The sequence below is a fragment of the Amia ocellicauda genome, chromosome 5, assembly GCF_036373705.1.
Source record: "Amia ocellicauda isolate fAmiCal2 chromosome 5, fAmiCal2.hap1, whole genome shotgun sequence".
Classification (NCBI taxonomy): Eukaryota; Metazoa; Chordata; class Actinopteri; order Amiiformes; family Amiidae; genus Amia; species Amia ocellicauda.
Genome location: NC_089854.1, coordinates 47,727,152 through 47,753,447, shown reverse-complemented (window position 1 = coordinate 47,753,447; position 26,296 = coordinate 47,727,152). Strand labels below are relative to the sequence as shown.

General features: G+C 40.6%; 1 protein-coding gene and 1 pseudogene across 2 annotated transcripts; one reads left to right on the top strand and one right to left on the bottom strand.

Annotated features, from left to right (window-relative positions):
- Window positions 1–3,780: 3,780 nt before the first annotated feature.
- Window positions 3,781–26,296, top strand: part of LOC136749050 (putative nuclease HARBI1) — a 470,787-nt pseudogene continuing 448,271 nt past the window's right edge.
- Window positions 5,024–25,084, bottom strand: mapk11 (mitogen-activated protein kinase 11). 2 transcript variants are annotated; one of them, XM_066705523.1, is made up of 12 exons: window positions 24,807–25,084; window positions 15,740–15,869; window positions 15,381–15,439; window positions 15,177–15,288; window positions 11,968–11,997; window positions 11,617–11,664; window positions 9,898–10,039; window positions 8,231–8,302; window positions 7,963–8,042; window positions 7,664–7,742; window positions 6,433–6,606; window positions 5,024–6,099 (listed from the first exon to the last, which is right to left on the bottom strand). In XM_066705523.1, the coding sequence occupies exons 1-12, from the start codon at window positions 24,917–24,919 to the stop codon at window positions 6,026–6,028; spliced, it is 1,113 nt and encodes a 370-aa protein (XP_066561620.1). In that variant the 5' UTR covers window positions 24,920–25,084; the 3' UTR covers window positions 5,024–6,025. The 2 variants fall into 2 exon arrangements, with proteins under 2 accessions (XP_066561620.1, XP_066561621.1); XM_066705524.1 differs by having other exon boundaries at window positions 9,898–10,012; window positions 24,807–25,080.

The following is a 26,296-nucleotide window of genomic DNA, read 5'->3' as shown; positions in this document are numbered from 1 at the left end:
AACATACAGGACTTAAAGGATCTGCTGCTAAGGTCTTGGTACCAGATACCACAGCACACCTTCAGAGGTGTAGTGGAGTCCGTACCTCGACGGGTCAGGGCTGTTTTGGTGGCAATAGGGGGACCTCACAATATTAGGCATGTGGTCATAATGTTATGGCTGATCTGTGTATATATATATATATATATATAAAATGTCCCATGCAATCCAAGCTGCTACTCAGTATTTCTTCTGAGTTCCTCAGAAAAACGTGCAATCTTTTCGCTGGACTCCACTGCGTTTGTTGTCTGATCTTTGCATTTTTATTTTCCTTTTAACTTGGTCGGGCGAGTGATTGATATCCATCGAATGAAGCCTTCTGTGATCGCTTCTAGTTATATTTTCAGACAGCAGCGCTTGTACACTTCCTTCGGTTTGTTTTTAACTTTATCTTCCATCCACATTGTAAACAGTGCTTTAATTTCTGCATCGTCCCAGTTGTTACCTACAAACCTGGCATTTGTAATTGTACTGCTCAATATAATCGCATTTTGGATTGGACAGTAAACATCTCGTCTCGTTTTAAAATGAATTGATTTGAATGGAAACCTGCTTCGGTTAAATGTATATCGTTTTAATGGAACATTCGGATAAGTGAATAAAGTTACCTGGTCCCGTTCACAATTTCACAATGCATTTTATACCTGAAAATTGTATACTGTTAATTTTCAGACTTCAATCATACTTAGAAAAAGAAAAAACAATAGCAAGTTTACCAGCTACATACACTTTTATTTTCATTGACGGGTAGTTTGAACTGTTTACATTATAAGTTATTACTTAGCCTATACTTTTTTATATCTATAAAGATTGACGCACTGACGCTTTCCACCCAGCCCAGGGCCCAGCGCGTTCATATTCACATTTAGATCGCCTTTAGGCTGCCTCAAAAGATTTAGGCCGGGTCAAAAAGCTGGACTAGTTTTCACCCAGCCCTGGGCTGGCCTAAATCTCAAATGTGAATGGGGTCTAAGATAATTCAATTTTTAGCTTTTAGCTGTTTCACTTCCTATTGACCTCTTGCTGTTATAGTATTGAAAAAAGCTTTGTGCATTAGTTTTAGCTGTTCTATATCTTTTTGTATGTGCTATACAATATTTTCTTTCTCTTGATATTTTTTTACATACTTCTATTAAACAATTTTGGCCAGGGTTTTTTGGTCTTCAATTTGCCAAGTTTTGGTGCAAATTTCTCCTGAGCCTCTAGTAGTATATTCTTGAAATATAACCATCAATTTTCAACTGAATCTGTATCCAGTGTACCACAGTGCTGTCACAGGTTTGCTTTTCTGAAATTGTAGACCATTGTTTTAGACTTCGTCCTTGTTTGTTTTTTGCAAGTATGCCTGAAAGCTAACCATATTGTGATTGCAGTTTGCCATTGGTTCTCTAACTAATGCTCTTCTGACTCTATATTGGTCATTTGAAAATATTATTTGTAATTTGACAAACTGAGTTAGAAAGCAATAATTTACCATGTCAACCATTTATATTTCTGCTGCTGTAGTCCCAATTGATGGGGCTGTAATCCCATGCTATGGTGCTATGGGGCTGCTTTTCTTCAGCAGGGACAGGGGCTCTGGTCAGGATAGAGGGGAAAATTAATAGCTCCAAATATCAAGATATTTTGTTACCAACTCAGCTTCCCTCTGCCAGAAAGCTGAAGTTAAAGAAGAATGTTACCTTTCAACATGACAACGATCCAAAGCATACAGCCAAATCAACCAAGGAATGACAAAAAAAAAGGAAGATCAATGTCTTGGAAAGGCCCAGTCAGAGCCCGGACATCAATCCTATAGAAAATCTGTGGACTGCCCTAAAGAGGGCTGTGCCCTTGGCTGTAATTGGCTATAATCACTAATTACGTTATTCACCATGTATTTGATTTTTTATTTGCTTTATTATTTTTACTTGAAATCTTAATTTTGCATCTTGAATTTTGATTTATTTACACCATGTGGTTTTGCATTTTTCACTTTTAGATTAAATACTCTATTATGGTTTGCACATGTTTATGTATTTTCATTTGAGCCATCACCACACACATTCCACATGGTTTCACCAATCGTCCCCACCTATGTTCCCTGCGCTAGAGAGGAGTTTAAAAGCGCAGGGAGGCTGAGAGCTGCAGATTGAACACAGATGGAGTCAAGCCCAAGCCCGAGCCAGAGCACACAGGTTGTGCCGGCGGCTCACAGAGGAGGCAAGACAAGGACGGAGGAACAACAGGGGAGAAGGCATATAAGGACAGCGCAGAAATGAAGGAGGGGAGAGTGACCCAGCTTAAGAAAGTTTACAAACAAGAGGAGGCCATTCGACCCATCGTGCTCGTTTGGTGTCCATTAATAACTAAGTTATCCAAGGATCCTATCCAGTCTATTTTCGAATGTTTGAAGTTTTCAGCTTCAACCACATCACTGGGGAGTTTGTTCTAGATTGTAACCACTCTCTGTATAAAGAAATGTCTTGTCTTGAATGCCTTGAAGGCCAATTTCCATTTGTGTCCCCAGGCCTGTGTGTCCCTGCTGCTCTGGAAAAGCTCCTCTGGTTTGATGTGGTCAATGCTCTTCATGATTAACTAGTCTTCTCTGTTCCAGGGTGAAAAGGGTTCAGTTCCCTCAGTCTCTATGAGTAGGACATTCCCTTCAAACCTGGAATAAGTCTGGTTGCTCTCCTCTGAACTGCCTCTAGAGCAACAATATCTTTCTTGAAGTGTGGTGCCCAGAAATGTCCACCTGTACTGTACTGTATTCCAGATGAGGTCTAACTAGTGCATTATACAGTCTTAACATTACTTAACTTGTTTTAAATTCTACACTTTTGACAATATACCCTAGCATTTTGTTTGCTTCCCCAAATTGTTTGGATAGAGAAAGTGAGGAGTCCATACAGTATAACCTCCTAGGTATTTCTCTTGTTTTACTTCTTCCAGTTCTCACACATAAGGTTTACCTTAGCTCTACCCAACACTCTGTATAATGAGGAGCCTTCTGTTCTCAGACCTAAATGGCTCTTTCTATAATCTTCACATGTGAACTCTGGTCCTGCTTGTATTGCTGAATCTAAATCCTGTCCCATGGGCTGACCAGGGTGAAACCTCTCATTATTTTGACTCCCTGAAACAAATCCTCTCATGCTCTCCTCTGAGCAACACTGAAGTTTTCCAGGTCCCTTAACCTTGTTTGTCTATGCACAGCATTTCTATGGGAGCTGGAGTAAACACACATGCACACACCTGAGTGCAAATCCAGTCATAAAATAAGGGCCCAAATGCTTTTGGTATATATTCCCCCTGTGCTTAAATAATTAAGGTTAATTATTTAATTGAGCTCATTATTCACCCTTTCTTAGGTCTGCAGCTGATGTAAATGCAGCTGAAGTTTAAAACTTGCTGCATTGCAGACCTCCAGAGGGGTGTACTACGAAGCGAGGTAACTGGCTTATCCAGGTAACTTCAGGAGTAACTTTGTGAGGTCGGGTGTAACTTCCCAGTTAACCCATACTACGAAAGGTGGATAAGTTTTAGTCGAGGTATGCGGTCATGGCAATATACACGGCATCTCTACACTGCTCCGAGCAGGTTATCTTCGTGGTTAACTCGGTGTTACCCTATGTAAGCACCGCCCCTCCGCCCACAATCTTGTCGGGACCCAATCGATATTGGGCACAGGTTGTGAGGGACTCACTCCGCAGGGCGAGGGTCCAGAGACCATGCAACTCCTCTAGCTCACCCTGATTATGCTATGAAAGATATCGATTCTCATCTGAGAGAATTCAGTATCTTTGCCGGCTTCTAGGGCCAGAAGTCTCCAATGCCACTTGCCGGAGTGATGCCCTCACTGTTGAACAGACAGTGTGCCTTGCTTTGCGATATTTTGCCAGCGGACACTTAATGTATTCCATCAGTGATGCTGCACATCTGAGCAGGAATAGTGTGTGCCATGCAGTTCGCAAGGTGGCACTTGCTCTCACTAAACTGCTGGATGCATTTGTTGTGTTCCCTGGCCATTTAAGCGTTCTAAAGATCAAAGAGGCTTTTTATGCAATCATAGGTAATTTGCAATATAAAAATACTTTTATTTATCTATTATCTTATCTATTTTTAATATGCATAGGCTGGGCCTATATACAGAACACCTTTTTTCATAGGAATCCCGAGAGTGATTGGTGCGATTGACTGTACGCATATCCCCATTAGAGCACCCCCGGGAGAACATGAGGGGGATTATTTGAATAGGAAGTCATTTCACAGCATCAGTGTTCAGGTATTTGATCATATCATATTTTATCTGACATGTAGGCTAGCCTACATTATTTTGTCCTTAAAACTTCTACTTATATTCAAGACAATTATAGACACATTAGGTGGTAAGCCACGACCAAGAGTGGATTCCTGAAATATGCGTGAATCATGCCCTCCTCCAGTTTTCACTATCTCTGCCTTTTTTCTGTTTGTGGTGAACACATGAGTATCACAATCACAATCATATTACAAATAAAATAAGAATCCGTAAGACAAAATAGAGAACATATGACAAGAATACTGTTCTTATGAATTTACTCTGTCAGTAATGCACTGGCAACAAGCCTCCCAGGCTTTGTTGGCCGCCACGATGTTACATTTAGCCGCTAACCTTTCTTTAAACCCCTCATATCCTGACATTATCAGCGTGCATTATTCCAGGGACAATACGGCGCACAGCCTGCACTGCCAGACGCACCCCTTTCACACGAACACGCACAAACTCCAGTTAAGTTAACACCGAGTCAACTAACCGACATATTAACCACCGTCGTAGTACCATTTAACACCAGTTTAGGCAATCAGAGTTTGTCAACCCTGACTTTCCTTGATAACCCCGAGTTAAATCTGAGTAGGTTAAACTCCCTTCACAGTACACCCCTCAGGACTGGATTTAAACACCCCCCACACACACCTCCTAGCAATGCTCCTGATCAGACAGATGGAAACAAAAAACAGGCAGGACTGTCTCAAGGTTTATTTATCAATGTGATTCTGGGCCATGCACACAGGGTCCCTGGGCTGTAAAACAGGGAGTCACCTACAGGAACCAGCACTGCTTATTGAACACATGCAAAAACACAAGTGTAAACACACAGAGCAGGAGAGTAAGAGGGAGAGAGAGGAGGATAGAGTGACAGTGGGGTCCAGTGTCAGTGCCAAAATAGTTCATCCAGTCAAAGTAACAAAGAAACAAGTGTCTTGTCTTCTGTAGCACTGGCTACTGGTGAGTGGGGAGAAGCAGGCACATTAGTGTGTGTCAGTATGTGCATCTGTCAGTGAGATTGTGTGTGTGTGTATGTGTGTGCGCGCACACGCATATGTCAGTGTGAGTCTCACTGTTGGGGTCACTGTCAGACTGTGGGGGGGGATCCCCTGGGTTACCAGAATGTGCTGCTGTCAGGGGAGGAGAGTTGATTACTGTGTCCCTTCTGAGGAGGAACCAGGAACACCGGTGAAGAAAAGCATAGAATATGCACCTGAGTCTTCAGTGAGGTGCTGCTGCACAAGGGCAGCATAAGAGCAAGGGTTTGAATCCCAGACCCTCCCCTCATCTAACCCCCCAACTGGATCTTTGAACTGTGGAGACACTTGCAGATATCCAGACTGAGACAGTGGCCCTTAACAGAGTCCATGTTTCAGTATATAGTGTATATGTAGGCAGAGACATAGATAGTGTCAACCACAGTTCACCACGATCATTGTTGACTGTCACTATTCAGCCATTGAGATTGACAGATGGATTGACAGCCTGATCGAGGTAAGCAAGCAAGGCACTAGGAGCAGGAGAGGCAGATGGACAGACAGACTAGGGGGTCATGCCTCATGGTAGGTGGACAGATACACAGACAGATTGACAGAGAGGAAGTCTCTGGAAGTCTTTTCTTTGTTACCCCAACAGACAGACAGACAGCGGGTGGCCCCTTGGGGAAAGATTGACTAATGGACACATGGGGGGGGGGTCTCACTGTTCCACCTGCAGACTCTCTTTCTTACTGCTGGGAGGCTTGAAGCTGTTCATCTCCTCAAACACCAACTCTGGACAGAGAGAGAGAAAAAGAGAAGAAGTAAAAGAGAATGCCAGACAGAGGAGAGAAAGGGGGGAGACACAGAAGAAGAAAGAAAGAGAGAAGATGATGTAAAAACTTAGAGAAGCTGAATGCTAGGCTGCAGTGTGTACAATGTTGGACTGAAGTGTATACATTGTGACACACAAAGAGCTGCTTTTAACAAGCACTAATCGGGGGGGGGGGTGAAAGACAGCAATGTCTGTGGAAAACACGAGATAGGTTACAAGTCAGGTTACTTATCCCCCATTTTCATAATCCTTCTACCCCAATCATCCCCTCATCTTCTCCTTTTCTCCCTCACCCTTCCACTCCTCTAGTGTGCGGTCCTTGCTCTCAGGGGTCTGGTCATAGGGTGGGGCCTCAGGCTCATCCTCAGGATCATGGTACTGTGAGAAGTAGGGGTGAGCCAGGGCCTCTGCTGCTGTCACACGACTGTCACAGTCTAGGAGCAGCATCCGCTTCAACAGGTCCACCGCTGGAAGGGGTAAAAGGTTAGAAGGAGAGAGAGGAAAAGAAAGAGGGAGTAGGACACACACAAGTACAAACATTTGCTGGCACTGTGTGATGAAAAACATGACATGTTTAATGTCAGTCCGGAATACATTTGCATCTCATGTTTCCAATTACCGAGTACATAATACATTACCATATATTAATAAGCTATGGACCTAAAGGAACAGGACTCTGAAGGTGGATGAATTAAGGCAGTGTGCTGGACAGAGGAGAGTGATATATACTTTGTTACTACACCCTCTTAAGCATTATTTGGCAGCTCCTGTGCATAGAAGTTACACTGTATTCCTACAATGCACACATTGTTTGAAAGCTTATTCTCTTGGCTACCAGCATTTAATTCTCAAACACATCCGATTTACAGTTTCCGTGTTGCCCAGTCATTCAGTGCCTGGGGAGTAAACACACAGTCTGGGGGTAATACAGCAGGAGCATGAAGGGCTACACTGTTCTTTGGATATTTTCTTAATGGGCTTTTATTGTTTCCTGTTACTTTTGATAATAGATGTTTCCATAGCTCATAAAGAGGTTTTGGCTTTAGCTCTGTTTACTTAATAAAATAATATACAATATATACATACATTTCATATGGACACATAGGTGTGACGTAGTTGTGGTGAGGTTCCTCAGGCTAGCAATATAAACTGCAGCCCTGTTTTAGGGTTGTGGATAGAAGCAGCAGTATTACTTAGGATACCAATTTGAATATTGCTAACAATTAATATTTATATTGTGTAAGTAAATATTTTCATTTTGGGCTAAAAATACTGTTTTTATTGAATTATTAAATTACTGAAATTAGTTCCTCCAGTTTGATTTCACTTGTTAGTCCTCTGCCTATTTAAACTTTTTGCCTCACTCCAATCCCTATCAAGCTTGAAGCGTCCACATAATACAATGTAAATGAGTACTGAAAACATTTTCAGCTCTATCTCTCTCATATGTTTTATTCTTTCCTCTTTCCCACCCCATCCTTTCCTCATATTTATCTTCACCTCACTCCCCCCTCCCTCTCTCACCCAGCGGGTTGGCTCCACGAAATATCTTCTCCAGGTCCTGCTGGGGCATGTAGGGCAGAGACTGGATGTATTTTTGTGCCTGCAGGGCACAGAAGACATTCGTTTATTATGCTAGCTCATGAACATACTCCAATCATTGCAGTATCACTATGAGGGAGTTGTATGATGGAAAATACAAACAAACGACACAGGCCTCACAAGTCATTCTGTCTCACTGCCCCTTGATCTTCACTCAAACCCTGAGCTTACTCTATCACTCCTCCCTTCCCCCATCCTTTTCAACCCTCACCCTCCCTCACATGTTCAGAGGAGATTTTCTTCAGCAGCTCTTGGCTGGGCGTTCCCACCACCTCCATGATTCTCTTCAGCTGGTCGATGTCTGAGGGGAAGTGAAGGACACACAGCACAGAGCACTCATACACAACACAGAGCTTGGTTAACACACAGACACACTGCATAGAGCACTCAAATTCAGACACATAGCACAGGTACTTGATGCACAAACGCACACAGCTGTACAGAGACACACAGCACAGACAGGGAAGACTATCCCCCAGTGAAGGATACAGTCATTGCCAGGAAACAGGACCTTCCCTTTGATGAGCTCTCCCATGATGCATCCCACCGACCAGATATCCACTGCAAAACACAGAGACTTACTCACCCTCCATACTGCACTATACTATTATTCTTCATAGGCTCAGTATTTATTAAGATTTACCTATAAAATAAAAGATTAAACTGTCTTTAAATGTTTGGTATATATATATATATATATATATATATATATATATATATATATAGACACATATATAAACAGTTAGGTTCATAAATATTTGGACAGTGACACAATTGTCATCATTTTGGCTCTGTACACCACCACAATGGATTTGAAAGGAAACAATCAAAATGAGCTTTGAGTGTAGGCTTTCATCTTTAATTTAAGGGTAGTTACATCCAAATTGGGTGAACAGTGTAGGAATTACACCCATTTTTATATATGGTCCCTCCTATTTCAGGGGCTCAAAAGTATTTGGACAAACTAACATCATCATGAATTAAATTGTGAGTTTCAATACTTGTTTTGATTTCTAAGGCAAAACTGCAGGCAAAACGCCCCAAGAGCAAGCAGGAACTAAAGACAGCTGCAGTACAGGCCAGGCAGGACATCACCAGGGAAGAAACCCAGCATCTGGTGATGTTTATGGGTTCCAGACTTCAGGCAGTCATTGACTGCAAAGGATTTGCAACCAAGTATTGAAACTCACAATTTAATTCATGATGATGTTAGTTTGTCCAAATACTTTTGAACCTTTAAAATTTGGGGGACCACCTATACACATGGTTGTAATAATAGGGTATAATGGTTATAACAGGGTATTTCATTTGACCTAACAATAAGGTCAAAGGTTATTGTATAGGGCATTTTCAGATAGATCATACATGGCTTCCTATATGTGTTCCATAGCAAGTATGAGCCTTATTGCACTCTGTAAGGAGTTATGAGACAGTTCTCAGCTTGACCTGAAGGAGAGGTCAAAGGTCACAATGGAGGACATTTTTGAACAGACTACATATGAGTTCCTATCTGAGTTCTATAGCAATCATTAGCCTATCTACATTATTTAGCACAATATAAGAGATGTTCAATATTTGAGAGCACCTTGAATCAGAGTAAAAGAACAGTATCTGGCTCCAGGAAGGTCAAAGGTCAAGAAAAAGGGCATGGTCAGATAAAGCACCATGTTTCCTATAGGTGTTAACTAAGTACCATGACTGTATTTTCAACCGGTAGAGATTTATAAACTACTTTCACTTTTACAGGAAGCGGCATGGAGGTCTGAAGGTAGACCACAGACCTATACCAAAAGTAATAGCATATCATTTGGGACGTTGTGCATAGCATTTTTCACAGTTTGGTAAGGAATAGTAGAACTGTAGAAGATGCGTTTTCAAAACGGTCAGAAACGATAATAATAATAATAATAATAATAATAATAATAATAATAATAACATTAATAAGGAGAAAAATAATTAAGAATCCAAGTAATAACAAGATAATAATAATATATACTGAATGGCAAAATATGTTATGCCCTGTTGTCCCATGACAATTCAGTCCTGCAACTATCTTAAATCAAAACTGATAATTACAGGCTGCTGCAAGGTAGTTACACATGTGCATTACCTTCCAGTTTCTGGAGATGTATTACATGATTATGTGGGAGTGTTACCTGTCTGTGTGTAGTGCATCCAGTTGAGCATGATCTCTGGCGCTCTGTACCAGCGAGTCGCCACATAACCGGTCATCTCATCATCAGTCTGTCTGGCCAGCCCAAAATCCAGGATCTGAGGGACAGAAAGACAGCCATACAGCTGAACACAGAGGGAACAAAGACCCTCTCAGTGTCAAGTATAGAGAGAAAGGTAAGCAGAATAGGGAAAGAGGTGAGAAGGAGAGATTTCATAACGTCAGTCATTCAGTGCTGGTCACGGTTTATGAATCAGTGTGTTAATGGGTCAATGAGACAGTGTATTTATATCAGTATCGTAAAGGACAGGTAAAATTGAGTAGTTTGAATTAAATAAACATACCAACCAGTACAAATACAGAGTACAGTTATATTACTCTTGTTCACAACTAGAATAACAGTGTAAAATAAAACAATTCCTGGTGTCATCCTTTTTTTTTATAAATAAATATCTGTACCAAGTGTTAAATCTTCTGTAGTACAACAACTGTTTCCTGAAAAATACAGTAGGTGGCAGCACTATGAACAAGTGCATTAATAACTTAGATGACCGTAATACTGAAACAACAAACTGAAAAATGCTGTTGTCAATGTAGATATACTAGACACTTATTATATGTTGTAACATTATTTGGAGCTCTGTACATTAACCTATTATTATTTTTTACCCATAAATGCTTTAAAAAACAATTGATTATCATTGCCTTAGTTACTTGTGTTACAACTCATTAACCCTGAACCTTTGTTTGGCTGCATGCATTTTTAACAAAAGAGTCACAGTGGGGAGCTGCACCTTTTTCAATTCTTAAATATACGTCAAAGATAATTAATGTAATTGGTTTGTATATAAAGTCTTATGCCTGTCATTCTAAAATCGTTGACTTTACTTTATATCCATTTAAAAATAATAAACAAATTCAGTATTTGTCTTTTGAGGATGATCAGATCTGATCATACATAGCTTAGGAGTTCGTTCTGTATAGCGATTTACTTTATATAAATATAATTGTTCACCGCAAGTATATACCTTTGTGTAGGGATGTGGAATTATGGCAAATATTCTGTATCATTTTCAGAATCTGTGTCATACTGGATCTTTTTGCAGGAATAATAGTACTTAACACTTATAATACATAATGTTTGCTTGTGTACTAATAACCATGCTATTTTATGTTTAATTCATATGTAATTAAATAAGTACTATTCATATTTTAATACAGTTTGTGTGGGGCAGTAAGATTTTACTTCAGGTTGTACAATTTATTGGGTCCTATATATGTCTGTTTGGGTTTTATTCACATTTTTTGTACTCAACAGAGTCAGGTTGCCACTCATGTGTTTTCCCTCCTGCTTGCACCCTGCAAAATTTATATATCCCCATATACCCATAATGTATGAACCTTAGTACATAAGTATTATCGTCTTGTTTTTGACTGCCAGGGTCAATGGATAAATATCCATATTCACTGCATTCAAAGTGATCACTAGCTTACAAATTAATAAAATACAATTTTATCTGAAAAATGTCACAAAAGAATTTAGTTTTTTATTTTTATTTTTTTCTCACTGTGACAGCAGTGACGGACATTTTTTGTACCTGGACCACAATGTCAACAACTTCTGTAGGAACATCTTTACTAAAGGGAACATGCAGTTTTCTGTCAGTCAAGATGACTCTGGGTATCGATCTCTCTGACCTACCCTCAGCTCACAGTCTTCATTTACAGCCACGTTGCTGGGCTTCAGGTCCTGTGGGGACAGACAGGGTTAAGATACAGGAGACTTCATCAGAAAAACAGTGTGATTCTCTCTAGGTTGTACAGAGAACTGCAATTTCTAGTGTCAGTAGTGGCTACAGCTGGAATTAATCAAATGGTTCTGCCCTGGAACAGTAATCTTAATTGCAGAACACAACATACATACACAGAGATACACATAATAAAGAATACAGAGAAACAGTAAGGCAGAGGCATTCAGAGTACACCCTCATATAGTTGCACTGCTCCATTAACAGACTTAAGTAAAATGTTATCTTGAAATAAAATATCTTACCCTGTGGATCAGTCCAGCTGAGTGGATATACTAAGAAGGGGAGAGTTAGATCAGTGAGGGACAGTACAATGCAGTACAGTGCAATGTTAAACAGTGCAGTACAATATACTGCAGTGCATTGTAGAGCGGATGGTAAAGGTTCAAAGGTTTGTTATTTTCTCAGACTTTTTGGAAGGTTTTTTAAAACCTCTGAAGGTCCATCACGTGATGTTCACTGTGTTTTATTTTTTATTTTTGTTTGGTTAAACCATGGGATGTCAGTCATATGGGAAAATCAGAATTCCAGCAGGACAATGACCCCAAACATACAGCCAAAGCCACAATGGAGTGGCTTAAAAACTAAAAAAAAGTAAATGTCCTGAAGTGACCCAGTCAAAGCCCAGACCTCAATCCAACTGAGAATATGTGGAAAGAGTTGAAAATTGCTGTTCACCAAAGGTCCCCATCCAACTTGATGGAGCTTGAGCAATTGTGCAAAGAAGAATGGGCAAAAATTGCTGTGTCCAGATGTGCAAAGCTGGTAGAGACTTATCCACATAGACAGCTGTAATTGCTGCCAATGGTGCCTTCTATTAATTGTTGACTGAAGGGGTGATTACTTATGCATTAAATTATTTTCTGTTTTGTATTTGTAATTCATTTTGCACTTTGACATTATGAACATTTTCTATGTTGATCAGATTAAATCCATTCTGATTTCATGTTGTAAAACAATGAAATGCAGATGTCCAAGGGGGGTGAATACTTTTTAGAAGTGTTGTACACGTACACTACCGTTCAAAAATTTGGGGTCACTAAGAAATGTCCTTGTTTTCAAAAGAAAATCTTTTTTTTTGTCCATTAAAATAACATCAAATTGATCAGAAATACAGTGTAGACATTGTTAATGTTGTAAATGACTATTGTAGCAGTAAACAGCTGATTTGTAATGGAATATCTAGGCCCATTATCAGCAGCCATCAGTCCTGTGTTCCAATGGCACATTGTGTTTGCTAATACAAGTGTACCATTTTAAAAGGCTAATTGATCATTAGAAAACCCTTTTGCAATTATGTTAGCACAGCTGAAAACTGTCTTTAGACTAGTTGAGCATCTGGAGCATCAGCAATTGTGGGTTCGATTACAGGCTCAAAATGGCCAGAAACAAAGAACTTCCTTCTGAAACTACGCAGTCTATTCTTGTTCTGAGAAATTAAGGCTATTCCATGTGAGAAATTGCCAAGAAACTGAAGATCTCGTACAACGCGGTGTACTACTGGCTCTAACCAGAATAGAAAGAGGAGAGGGAGGCCCCGGTGCACAACTGAGCAAGAGGACAAATACATTAGTGTCTAGTTTAAGAAACAGACGCCTCACAGGTCCTCAACTGGCAGCTTCATTAAATAGTACACGCAAAAAACACCAGTCTCAACGTCAACAGTGAAGAGGCGACTCCGGGATGCTGGCCTTCTAGGCGGAGTTACAAAGAAAAAGCTATATCTCAGCCTGGCCAATATAAAGAAAAGATTAAGATGGGCAAAAGAACACAGACACTGATTGGAGAAAAGTGTTATGGACAGACGAATCTAAGTCTGAGGTGTTCGGATCACAAAGAAGAACACTTTGACTCAGACCAAATTAAAAGATGCTGGAGGAGTGCTTGATGCCATCTGTCAAGCATGGTGGAGGCAATGTGATGGTCTGGGGGTGCTTTGGTGGTGGTAAAGTGGGAGATTTGTACAGCGTAAAAGGGATCTTGAAGAAGGAATGTTATCACTCCATTTTGCAACGCCATGCCATACCCTGTGGATGGCCCTTGATTGCAGCCAATTTCCTCCTACAACAGGACAAAGACCCAAAGCACAGCTCCAAACTATGTAGAACTATTTAGGGAAGAAGCAGTCAGCTGGTATTCTGTCTATAATGGAGTGGCCAGCACAGTCACCGGATCTCAATCCTATTGAGCTGTTGAGGGAGCAGCTTGACCGTATGGTACATAAGAAGTGCCCATCAAGCCAATCCAACTTGTGGGAGGTGCTTCAGGAAGCATGGGGTGAAATCTCTTCAGATAACCTCAACTAGAATGCCAAAGGTCTGCAAGGCTGTAATTGCTGCAAATGGAGGATTCTTTGACAAAAGCAAAGTTTGAAGGACACAATTATTATTTCAATTAAAAATCATTATTTCTAATTTTGTCAATGACATATTTCCTATTCATTTTGCTATATTTTCTATTCAAACTCATTTCATGTATATTTTCATGGAAAACAAAGACATTGCTAAGTGACTCCAAACATTTGAACGGTAGTGTATATGTCAACTTTAAAAAGGAAAATTTATCTCAAATCGTCTTTGGGATTTTGTTGTTAAATGTACAGAAGATTCATAAAAGGTGGAATGCAAGCTATGCAAGCTAATAATTTACTAACAATAATGGAGGATCAACCAAAACATGACTAGCACAATTTAATATAACTGGCATATTAATCATTATAGTGAAATGTAAACTAGTATTTGAAATAATTCAGTAAACTTGTATGTGTTTAATTGCATCTAAAAGCAAAGTCTATTTCTTTACATTTTATTTTAAAAATTAAATACAAGTTTTCTAGCGCCATTAATCTAGTGCCAGATATTATTTACCTACATTGTTAGGGTTGTTGTATTCACTATGATTGTTTATTACTATGATTGATTTTGTTTTTGTTGTTGTTGTTATTATTCTAGTTAATTTATTGTGTTAGTGAATCTTGTAAAATGTGATTGACATTTAACTTTAAACATTTATACATTTAGAACGTATAAACTTAAATTGTGCTTTGTTGCATTTAATTATTGCCTGTAATAATACAGTATTTAATAGCAGGCAGGTTAATGTATTGATTTGGTCATGATAATTTATGTTATAACTATTGTAACAGCCCTAATGCAATGTAGAACAATTTAATGCAGTTCAGATCAGTGCATTGAGGAACAGTACAGTGTGGTGCAGTACAATACAATGCAATGCAGTGTGGTCAGTACAGTGCAGTGCATGCAGTACAGTACAGCATAATGCTGTGCAGAACTGTATAATGCAATATAGGGCAGTGCAGTGTAGAACAGTATAATGCAGTACAGGACAGGGCACTGTCAGTGCGGCATCTTACAGTACAATGTAGTGTGTGCGGTGTGTGGTGCAGTAAAGTACAATATAGTGCAGTGTGGTGCAGTACAATGCAGTGCGAAACCTTGAGGCCACGGAGCAGCTGGTAGATGAGGAACTGTACATGTTCGTCAGTCAAACGCTGGAACTTCACAATGTTGTTCAGATCAGCGCCCATCAAGTTAGTCACCAGGTAACTGAGAGAGAGAGAGTCAGGTCACTACGGTGTGCACTGACACTGCACACACACACTGAGACGCAGTTCATGGCAGTGTTCTTAGATACTCACACTTCATTGAAATCCTCCAGAGACGTGGCTGGAGAGAACACATCCAATAAACCAATCACCTAGAGAGAGAGAGAGAGAGAGAGAGAGAGAGAGAGAGAGAGTTTATTAACAGTGTGAGTAAAATGCATGGGTGTATAGTGTGTGAATACAGTCTGTAAATTGGGTGAGCAGTGTGTGTTTAGTGCACATATTGTGCATAAACAGTATGTCTACAGGATACATACAGGTACTGAAACTGTGTTTTCAGTATGTGTATAGACTGTGTAAACATTTTTTCTTTGTCTGTGTATGTGCAGAACAGGTATGGAATGTTTACAGTGTGTGTGTGTGTGTGTGTGTGTGTGGTACATCAGACCCACGTTTTCGTGCTTTATGTGTTTGAGCAGGCGGAGTTCTCTATAGGAGCGACGGCTATGAATCAGAGACTGGAATGGCCGGGACAGCTTCTTCACTGCCACCTTCTGACGCAGACGCACATCATATGCTGAGCTGAGAGAGGGAGAAAGAGAGGGTAAAAAAAATAATGTGGGATAGAAAGTGTCAGGAGGAATACTGCCACCTGGAGACAACCCTGGCTGCGTCCCAAATCGCACACTTGCTCCCTACACCCTTCGACAAGTGTACACTTTGCGTGACGTTGTGCTGACGTCACAGAGTGTGCACTTGAGTGAGGAGGGTGTAGGGTGAAGCTAAAAACGCTCAATGGGACACACTTCAGCGTCAGCGTTTGCCTTTGTCTGAAAAAGTACATACGAAGTATGTTCTTGTATTTAATTAAAATTGTAATAATAATAATAATAATAATAATAATAATAATAATAATAATTTGAAATACACTGTTCGTTAATAGCACCTCCTAGTTTTATAGGATACTACTTCAGTAATTAATTAAATGATAGTTTCCAAAACAATTTTTGGTTTAACTTTCTAATCGTATATTTAAATCATGATTATATAACCATTTTATTTGATCAATCTATGTATTATTTCCTTGATACATAATTCAACAATTTCTACAACTGTCTAGTTAACATTACGTTTATATGCACCCGCCGCTGCTATATTTTCCCAGTTGACTTGTCTCCGCCGTTAACGCAAAGAGTTCTGGGACTTCAGTGCTAAACACTTCCGCATAAGTGCGCTCTTTTGTACACTACGCTGAAGGGAGCATGGAAGGGCATCAACGGCTCGATTAGGCTCCTTCACTCGTTCCCTAAGGGTTTGGGACAGCACTTAAGATAACCATCGTAGTACTTCCGCCTCGCAAGGGAAGGGAACTAGGGAACAAGTGTGTCCAAATCGCATACTTCCTCCCTCGTTCCCTTCCCTTGTGGGGCGGATTACTACAATCGAGCTTTTTGTGCCCTTCAATGCTCCCTTTGGCGGAGTGTACAAAAGAGTACATTTATGCGGAAGTGTTTTAGCGCTGAAGTCCCAGAACTCTGCGTTAAAGGCGGAGACAAGTCAATTGGGAAAATATGGCAGCGGTGGGTGCATATAAATGTATTATAATGCTAGCTAGACAGTTGTAGATATTGCTTATATGCTGTTGTCAAAGGATGTCGGGAGCGGGCTATTCACACAGTTCCAGTTCCAGTTCCTTGCCCTGAGCAACCTGGCAAGATATGTTCTTTGCATCCCGGCCACGAGTGCACCTTCAGAGAGAGCATTCAGCCTTTGTGGTCGGATTTTGGAGGAGAGACGTTCGGTACTGAAACCGTCGTTAGTCAGCGAAATTGCGTTATTGCATGGATGTTTTAAATTGTTCGGTAAAAAAATAATAATTTGATTTTGCACTATAGCTAATAAGCCAACTGTTTTCGTTTGTTCGTATGTTTTGGCTTATAATTTTGAGTGACAGATGTCGTATTTCATTTATTTTTCTCTGACATTTTTCTATTGTGTTGACAGTAAAATATGTTAAAAGAATGCTGTATCTTGATAAGACAAATAAAAATAACAAATACAATTATTTTATAGCCTACATTTCAAATTTAAATGTGAGATTATTGGAAAACAAGATCTAAATTTAGCGGGATCGGTCGGGTCGGGAAGAAAATCATAGCACAGAGCGGGCGGCAGCGGGCGGAAGCAGGATGAAAAAAACAGTACAGCGCAGACCTCTACATCCAACCACCACCTCACACACACGCACACCCTTCCATCCATACATCACTGTCACTCAGCAGTGAAGGGTACTCTATTGATTTAAATCACATTGCAATTATTATACTATATTGTACAGTTTGATATTATCCTGTATTGGGTGGTTTGAGACTGAATGTGTGTAAACACAAGATAAAGCTCCTCCTAGCCTTTCACCGAGCATGCTGATAACTGATATACACTCACCTAAAGGATTATTAGGAACACCATACTAATACTGTGTTTGACCCCCTTTCGCCTTCAGAACTGCCTTAATTCTACGTGGCATTGATTCAACAAGGTGCTGAAAGCATTCTTTAGAAATGTTGGCCCATATTGATAGGATAGCATCTTGCAGTTGATGGAGATTTGTGGGATGCACATCCAGGGCACGAAGCTCCCGTTCCACCACATCCCAAAGATGCTCTATTGGGTTGAGATCTGGTGACTGTGGGGGCCAGTTTAGTACAGTGAACTCATTGTCATGTTCAAGAAACCAATTTGAAATGATTCGACCTTTGTGACATGGTGCATTATCCTGCTGGAAGTAGCCATCAGAGGATGGGTACATGGTGGTCATAAAGGGATGGACATGGTCAGAAACAATGCTCAGGTAGGCTGTGGCATTTAAACGATGCCCAATTGGCACTAAGGGGCCTAAAGTGTGCCAAGAAAACATCCCCCACACCATTACACCACCACCACCAGCCTGCACAGTGGTAACAAGGCATGATGGATCCATGTTCTCATTCTGTTTACGCCAAATTCTGACTCTACCATCTGAATGTCTCAACAGAAATCGAGACTCATCAGACCAGGCAACATTTTTCCAGTCTTCAACTGTCCAATTTTGGTGAGCTTGTGCAAATTGAAGCCTCTTTTTCCTATTTGTAGTGGAGATGAGTGGTACCCGGTGGGGTCTTCTGCTGTTGTAGCCCATCCGCCTCAAGGTTGTACGTGTTTTGGCTTCACAAATGCTTTGCTGCATACCTCGGTTGTAACGAGTGGTTATTTCAGTCAAAGTTGCTCTTCTATCAGCTTGAATCAGTCGGCCCATTCTCCTCTGACCTCTAGCATCAACAAGGCATTTTCTCCCACAGGACTGCCGCATACTGGATGTTTTTCCCTTTTCACACCATTCTTTGTAAACCCTAGAAATGGTTGTGCATGAAAATCCCAGTAACTGAGCAGATTGTGAAATACTCAGACCGGCCCGTCTGGCACCAACAACCATGCCACGCTCAAAATTGCTTAAATCACCTTTCTTTCCCATTCAGACATTCAGTTTGGAGTTCAGGAGATTGTATTGACCAGGACCACACCCCTAAATGCATTGAAGCAACTGCCATGTGACTGATTGGTTAGATAATTGCATTAATGAGAAATTGAACAGGTGTTCCTAATAATCCTTTAGGTGAGTGTATATATATTTAAAAAAATACTGATACTCCCGTGTCCAATGTCCACACTTAGGTGCACTTCAGCATGGCCGTGCCATACCCGAACACACCCAAACATTGCTTAGAGCACTGCCTAAGTAAAAAGAGGGCCACTCCCCAATCCCCATACAAACAACAGTGTGGCTAAAGTCTCCTGTATATATAATTTAACCTAATAGTATTTTGTTGCTGAAAGTCACCCTGGTCAAGAATGTGTCAGCTATGAAATAAATAAATAAACATCACTTTCTTTTAAATGTAATGTACACAGATCTTGCCTAGCCTCCTCACTCTCTAGCACAGGTACCACTGGCAGCACTGCTGGTAACTGGGACACATTAGAATAGTGTTCAGCAGGGGCATCGAAGTCGGGGGAGAAGTGCGACTGACTACCCAGGGCCCCAATGGGGGGGCCCTCGAAAAGCGTTGAATGAAAATTTGTTTTTGTTTGCAATTTTTTTATTTCGTAAGTAATTAGTGTCATAACTAAATTTAAACTGGCTGAATAAATCGGTTGGGTGACTTTGTATCCCAAAAAATAGTGGAGGCTCTCTGAGGCCACTCTCACCCCTTACAAAAGACACAGATTGGTTTAGTCAACCCCTGCACTAGGATTCGTCTCTAAATGCAGCTAATCGAGCTGATTGACTGCTACTATGATAGAGTCATGTCTTTCCCCAAGAAAGGGAAATTGGGGTACCAAAAAAAGAAAAGAAAGAAAGGAAACACAAAAAAAGCAAACAGGGAAAACAACTGCTAATTAATTTATTTGAAAAGAAAGGTGAAACAGTTTAAGAATGGTTTAAGCTAATCTCAGCAGTTATTTAGATTGAAGGCAGTCAGCCAGGAATCTAGCTTGGTGCATATTTGCATTGTATAACATGAATGAATCAGTATCATAAATTAATCAGCATCATAGGTGCAATGTCATATGCAGGGCTGGAAATTAAGCTCGCCCCACCTCCGCTCACCTACAGCAAGTAGTTTACATTTCGGGCGAGTTGAATTTTAGAACCACCCATCCGTCAACTTTTTAGCGCCGATTTAGTGTTAATATGCCAGAAAAGGCAGGTGCCAGAACTGTTTTCTGTGTGTATGAATACATGAACATCCGAATTGCTGAGAATATGACTGATTAGACAGGATTAATGCACGGTTGATTTATAAATAAATATCGTAGCCTACGTCTTATTTTGTGATAGCTAGGGTAGGCACTTAATCCTTCACATATGTGAAGTCAGCTCCAATAATGTTTTGTTCACTGTAGTTATGTGTTTTTTTTTTGTATACACTATTTAAATAATATTAAAAATACATTTTTTGCATTATACATTGCCTATTTACACTTGTTTGGATATTCTTGGGTTACTTTCAGTTCACAAAATAGTTTTCTCATTCTAGTGGATCACCGATCAGCCATAACATTATGACCACTGACAGGTGAAGTGAATAACACTGATAATCTCATTATCATGGCACCTGTCAGTGGGTGGGATATATTAGGCAGTAAGTGAACATTTTGTCCTCAAAGTTGATGTATTAGAAGCAGGAAAAATGGGCAAGCGTAAGGATCTGAGCGACTTTGACAAGGGCCAAATTGTGATGGCTAGACGATTGTGTCAGAGCATCTCCAAAACTGCAGCTCTTGTGGGGTGTTCCCGGTCTGCAGTGGTCAGTACCTATCAAAAGTGGTCCAAGGAAGGAAAAGCAGTGAACCGGCGACAGGGTCATGGGCAGCCAAGGCTCATTGACGCACATGGGGAGCGAATGCTGGCCAGTGTGGTCCGATCCAACAGACGAGCTACTGTAGCTCAAATTTCTGAAAAAGTGAATGCTGGTTCTGATAGAAAGGTGTCAGAACACACAGTGCATCACAGTTTGTTGTGTATGGGGCTGCATTACTCTGTCCACTGCCGAAAGCACCTACAATGGGCACGGGAGCATCAGAACTGGACCACGGAGCAATGGAAGAAGGTGGCCTGGTCTGATGAATCACGAGTTCAAGGTGTTAACTTGGCCTCCAAATTCCCCAGATCTCAATCCAATCGAGCATCTGTGGGATGTGCTGGACAAACAAGTCCGATCCATGGAGGCCCCACCTCGCAACTTACAGGACTTAAAGGATCTGCTGCTATGGTCTTGGTGCCAGATACCACAGCACACCTTCAGAGGTCTAGTGGAGTCCATGCCTCAACAGGTCAGGGCTCGCTAGTGCCAAAAATCCTTAAAATCCACCCTGGTCATATGACATTATATATATCAAAATTATCTAGAAAAGCTTAACATCATGAAACACATGACCCTTAGTTTCAGAAACAGCCACAGAGAGTGGAGCAGCGGCAGGTCCCTCATCATCTCCTGATGGTGTTACTGAGGACGTGAGACAAGGTGAGCTCATATAGTGGCAACTAAAAGTTATTCCAAGCAATAATTTGTAGCAGTTTCAACTGAAAGGAGCTTAGCATTTACAACTGAAAGAAGCTTAGCAACACTAACATCAAGTAGCCTATTGTATTGTATGTTAGGCTATAAGCAGGTTAAGAGGCTAATATCAATCTAGGATTGACAATACTTTATGCTTCATGCTTGTAGCGGGATCTGTCCTTGTAGCAGATAGTGAGCAAGAAGATGTGATAGAGGATGATGAAAGGGAAGAGAGCAATGAAAATGAAGGTTGCTCTCAGGGTAGTGAGAAGGATGAGGAGAGGACAGAAGAGGAAGGGGAAAAATGTGAGGGCAATGCAGAAAAGTATTTGCCAAAGGACCCAGGACTATGGCCAGAGAAGCTCACTCACAGCAGAGAGACAATTGTTTGCAGACTGGCTAATAAAGGTGCAGAAAAAACAGACATAACCAAAATGGCACCCAAAGATATGGAAGGAAAACCATTCCCAAATTATCTTCAATATGCAAAGTCAGCCAATGGGTGTGAGAAAATTAGAATAGATTGGCTTATTTATAGTGATAGTGCAGAGGCTCTGTACTGCATCCCATGCCTTCTGTTCATGAGCAGACAGCCATCCAAAAGGGCACTGAACAGCAAGGATGAATTTAAGTTAGCGAACATCAAATGGCAAAGAATGTACGGAAAATTACCAGAACATGAGACACACACGCCCCATAAGCAGTGCTATGTGAAATGAAAAGCCTTCAGCACTCATTATTGGCAGCAACTGGAGTTGATGTTCACCTTCAAAAACAACTGCAGAAAATGATTTTAAAGAGTCTTTTGGATGTGACCCTTCATTTGGCTTCAAGAAATCTTGCATTCAGAGGCAAAACCTCTAATTTAGATGATGTCCATAATGGCAATTTTCTTGGCACTCTTGGGTTGTTGTCACATTATAATCCCCTTTTACACGAGCAAAAGAAGGAAGGGTTAACTCATTATCTCAGTGGTGAGACACAGAACGAGTTCATTGAGCTCTGTGGCAAAAGAGTGCTAAACACTATCCTGGCAGAAAGAGAAGATGCAATCTGTTTCTCTGTGATATGTGACTCAACACCAGACATATCTCACACTGAACAGAACATACTATTGGTAAGATATGTACATCATGACAAAGACAGTGGTGTTTGGGAGATAACCGAGAGGTTAATTCAATTCAAAGACTTTCACGAAAAGACGGGCAGGGACATTTCAGAAATGATTCAAGCAGCATTGCAAGACAGTGGCATACCAATAGAGGACTGTAGAGGACAAGGTTATGATAATGGAGCCAATATGTCAGGAAAGGTGAAAGGAGTGCAAGCTCAGATTTTAAAAGCCAATCCACTTGCTACATACTCAACGTTTTTTGGCAATGTTAATCGTCCAGAGTGATGGGCGATCTTGAAGGGAAAAACAGGATGCTCTCTTCATCATCTCTCTGACACTCGATGGGGTGCCCGCATTGCTGCTGTTCGAGTTGTGGCAACTCACTTACCCTCAATCATTGCGTCACTAGAATGCATCTTAGCCACATGCAATATGACAAGTGAAGCCAAGTCTGAGGCAAATGGTCTGAAGAATTATTTCAAGACCTTTGATGCAGTCGTCCTTCTCACTGTGTGGGTAAAAGTCCTACAGTGCATTGAGAACCGAAACCTGATTCTTCAGGCAGGAGATATTTCTCTGGATATTGAGGCTGCAAACATCAAGACACTACAAGAAGAAATACAGGCTATTCGTAATGAATGGGACTCCCTGCTCACCGAGGCCTTCCTAGTAGCACAAGCAATGGAGATCACTGCTCAATTTCAGAGTGAAGAGAGACAAAAGTGGAAAAGGAAACACATGCCTGATGAGATGACACAAGAAGATGCAACTCAAGAGAGCGCAGAAAATGCATTCAGAAACAACATATTTTTTTGTTTGCAATGGATAGCATTGTCAGTGACTTGAGTGCAAGGTTCCAGATCTCAGCAACCATATGTGAAACATTTGCACCCATTCTGAAGCTTACAGGTATGACTGAAGAGCAGATAAAAACAACATGAAGGGCAATGACAAGAAAATACCACAAATGCTACACCTGAGCACAATATATAGTGCCACATTTCCACATACTCTGTCCCCTCTTGAGCTCCAATCTGTAAGATGCAGCTACAGAGCATTTTTGGAGAAATTTGTATTGGATTGAGGATTTTGTGCACACTGCCTGTGACTGTTACTGGGGGTGAACAGGCTTTCAGCAAGTTGAAACTGGTGAAAAACTACCTGAAATCAACAATGTCTCAGGATAGACTGAACAGCCTTGCACTTCTCTCCATTAAAAGCCAATTAGCAAAAGAATTGGACTTTAAAGATCTTATCAATGATTTTGCTAACAAGAAGACTCATCAGTGGGCATTTACTGGGGAATAAACTCCAACATCATGTGTGTCAGCATCAGTACCCTAAGATGCATCAAAGTTTGAGTTAGACTAACTTCACATTTTTTCAGTCACTGCAAGATCGATCATATTATCCTTAGCATGCCTAACTTTTTTCACCTTTCTACAGTTTTAATTATTTAGCTTTGTGGCCTACATGCTTTTGAACCACTACACTGTGGGCTTGGATACTAAAATAGATTAAATGTACAAAAATTGTACATATTGCAATGTATAGGCTATAGGCACTTATTCGAAAGCTTTTTTTTTTGTCGTCTTGTTTCTGCAAATAAAACATGACTCAAGTCTTGTTCAGTTGTCTATTATTATGCAGTATAGTACGCATTTTCGCAATGTAGGGGTTAGAAAACCAAGATGGTATTTTTTTTTTTAGCTTTGTTTTATACCTTGAATGATAAATACTTAAATAAACGTTAAGAAAATAATGTTCTCTTAGGCATGGTACTCCAAGCAAACCTCATTAAACCATAGTAAAGAAATTGTAGGCTACACTATGATGAGACCACCCTGTCAGCGGCAACAGTCTCCCCAAAGCCAAGCCACAACGCCACTTAATAACAGTGAATAACACCGCCATTGCTCACACAACAACAACCGCAACACTCATTCCTTATTATCGCCGGCCACGGCGCCGCACAGACTGGGGAAAGGAGACAAGCGAGTCCCGGGAACAGGGCTGGGAGCCTCTACAGCCAGGGATGCGCTGTGTGCAGGGCGTGCTCCATTTATTTCCTGCCAGCTACACAACACGCTGACACGGGTGGGGCGACTCCCAAGGCAGGTGTCACCTGTCACCCCAGAACACTCGCGAGTCGCCAAGTTCAGCACTGTGACACACAGTAAAACAGCCTGGCTCAACACTACAGGATGTAAACTGTTAGACGTTATTACTATTATATTGTCTCTACACTGGCGCTACCAAAACCTACAGGAACCTAACCTAATGCCCCACACATCCCCCACTCACCACACCGAGCCATAGGCCCCCGAGCCCACGGGTGTGAGGTTCTGGTACCGCTCCGGAACCTCCCATACAGTCTTGTTCAGCTCCTGCCGGTAAAAGCCGGGTCTGGCGGTCATGGTGCCGTATGCTCCTTGCCCTGAGCACACCAAAGTCCGGCCTCAGCTCCACGCTGCAGTGATGGCTGGACGAGCTGACTTGGTTTAATAATCGCAGCTCTGAAGACGCCGGCCGGCTTTCTCTGTCTGCCGGTCTATCTCTTTCACTAGTTTCCCTCTTCCTCGGCGAGTGGTAATCCGTGATGCTCAGCTCAGGGGAGGGAGCTTATTATCGATTCCAAGCACGGAGAGGTAGGGTAAAGGAGGATGTGGACTGGGGTCTACGGTGTGTGTGAGATTGATTTAATAACTGTATGAATTAAGTGTGCATGTTTTCTTTCTATACATATATATACAATTCAGAAATGCTCATTTCAAAAACTACTTTACTGGTGTTGTATTTCCCACGATTATTATTAACACTTATTTACTTTCCCTTACAAAATTAATATTAGAATGCTATGATGATTATTATTCCGTCCCTACAACTCCTATCACAGTTCTTACGTTACACATACTTCGTACAATCTAGTATATTGCTTGTGATTTTTTCAAAAGGATATGATCAATACTTATTGATTTATAATAAACAAAAAAATATGCAATTGAAAACAATGGTGGAAAGTACAGATTTAATTTAATTTTGATTGATGCTTTGACACATACAAAAAATAAAAACAGGATTGAGAAAAAATCAAGATAGTCGTTGTTATGCAGTTTAAATAAGGATCTGGAGGCACTATTACAAATAGTCATGTCTAAAAAAAGGTTATGTTTTAACAGCTTTTGTGTTACAAGAAGTTTTTAGAAGACTTACATATTGTTCTATATCCTTCAGAAATACAAGTGTGTTTGTTTTTTGGAGATTTAATTGGATTTGAGGAGGTGGAACATAATTAAGAGTTTTATCATAGAAAATATATTACCATCTGTTTTTGTGACACCTACAATTATCAACTGAAGTTAATAAAACACTTATTTAAGTTCATGTGTATAAAATCAGATAGGTCAGACCAGAAAACTTTGGAATAAATTCCAGAATAAATCACTATACTCAGTTGCATAGCCAGAAATGCTGTTTTGACTGGGCCCAAGGATAACATGGATGGGCACATGCCTTAAATCATGCTGTTCTACGTCATAATTTCAGTTACTAACACAGTTATATTGTCCATTACAACTGACAGTAGTAAGCACTTCCATATAAAAATTTAAAACTTAGACATGGATCTTAAAGTAAACAGGCCACATGAAATATTATCCATAACTTCAAGTGCACACTAACAGTTTTTAATGTTAACACACAGAGCCTAGAGGACCAGAGATGAGTATTCTTTGAAACCATGAACCACTATGCAAGGTTTACATCTGACAAGTCTACCAGAACATAATGAACAA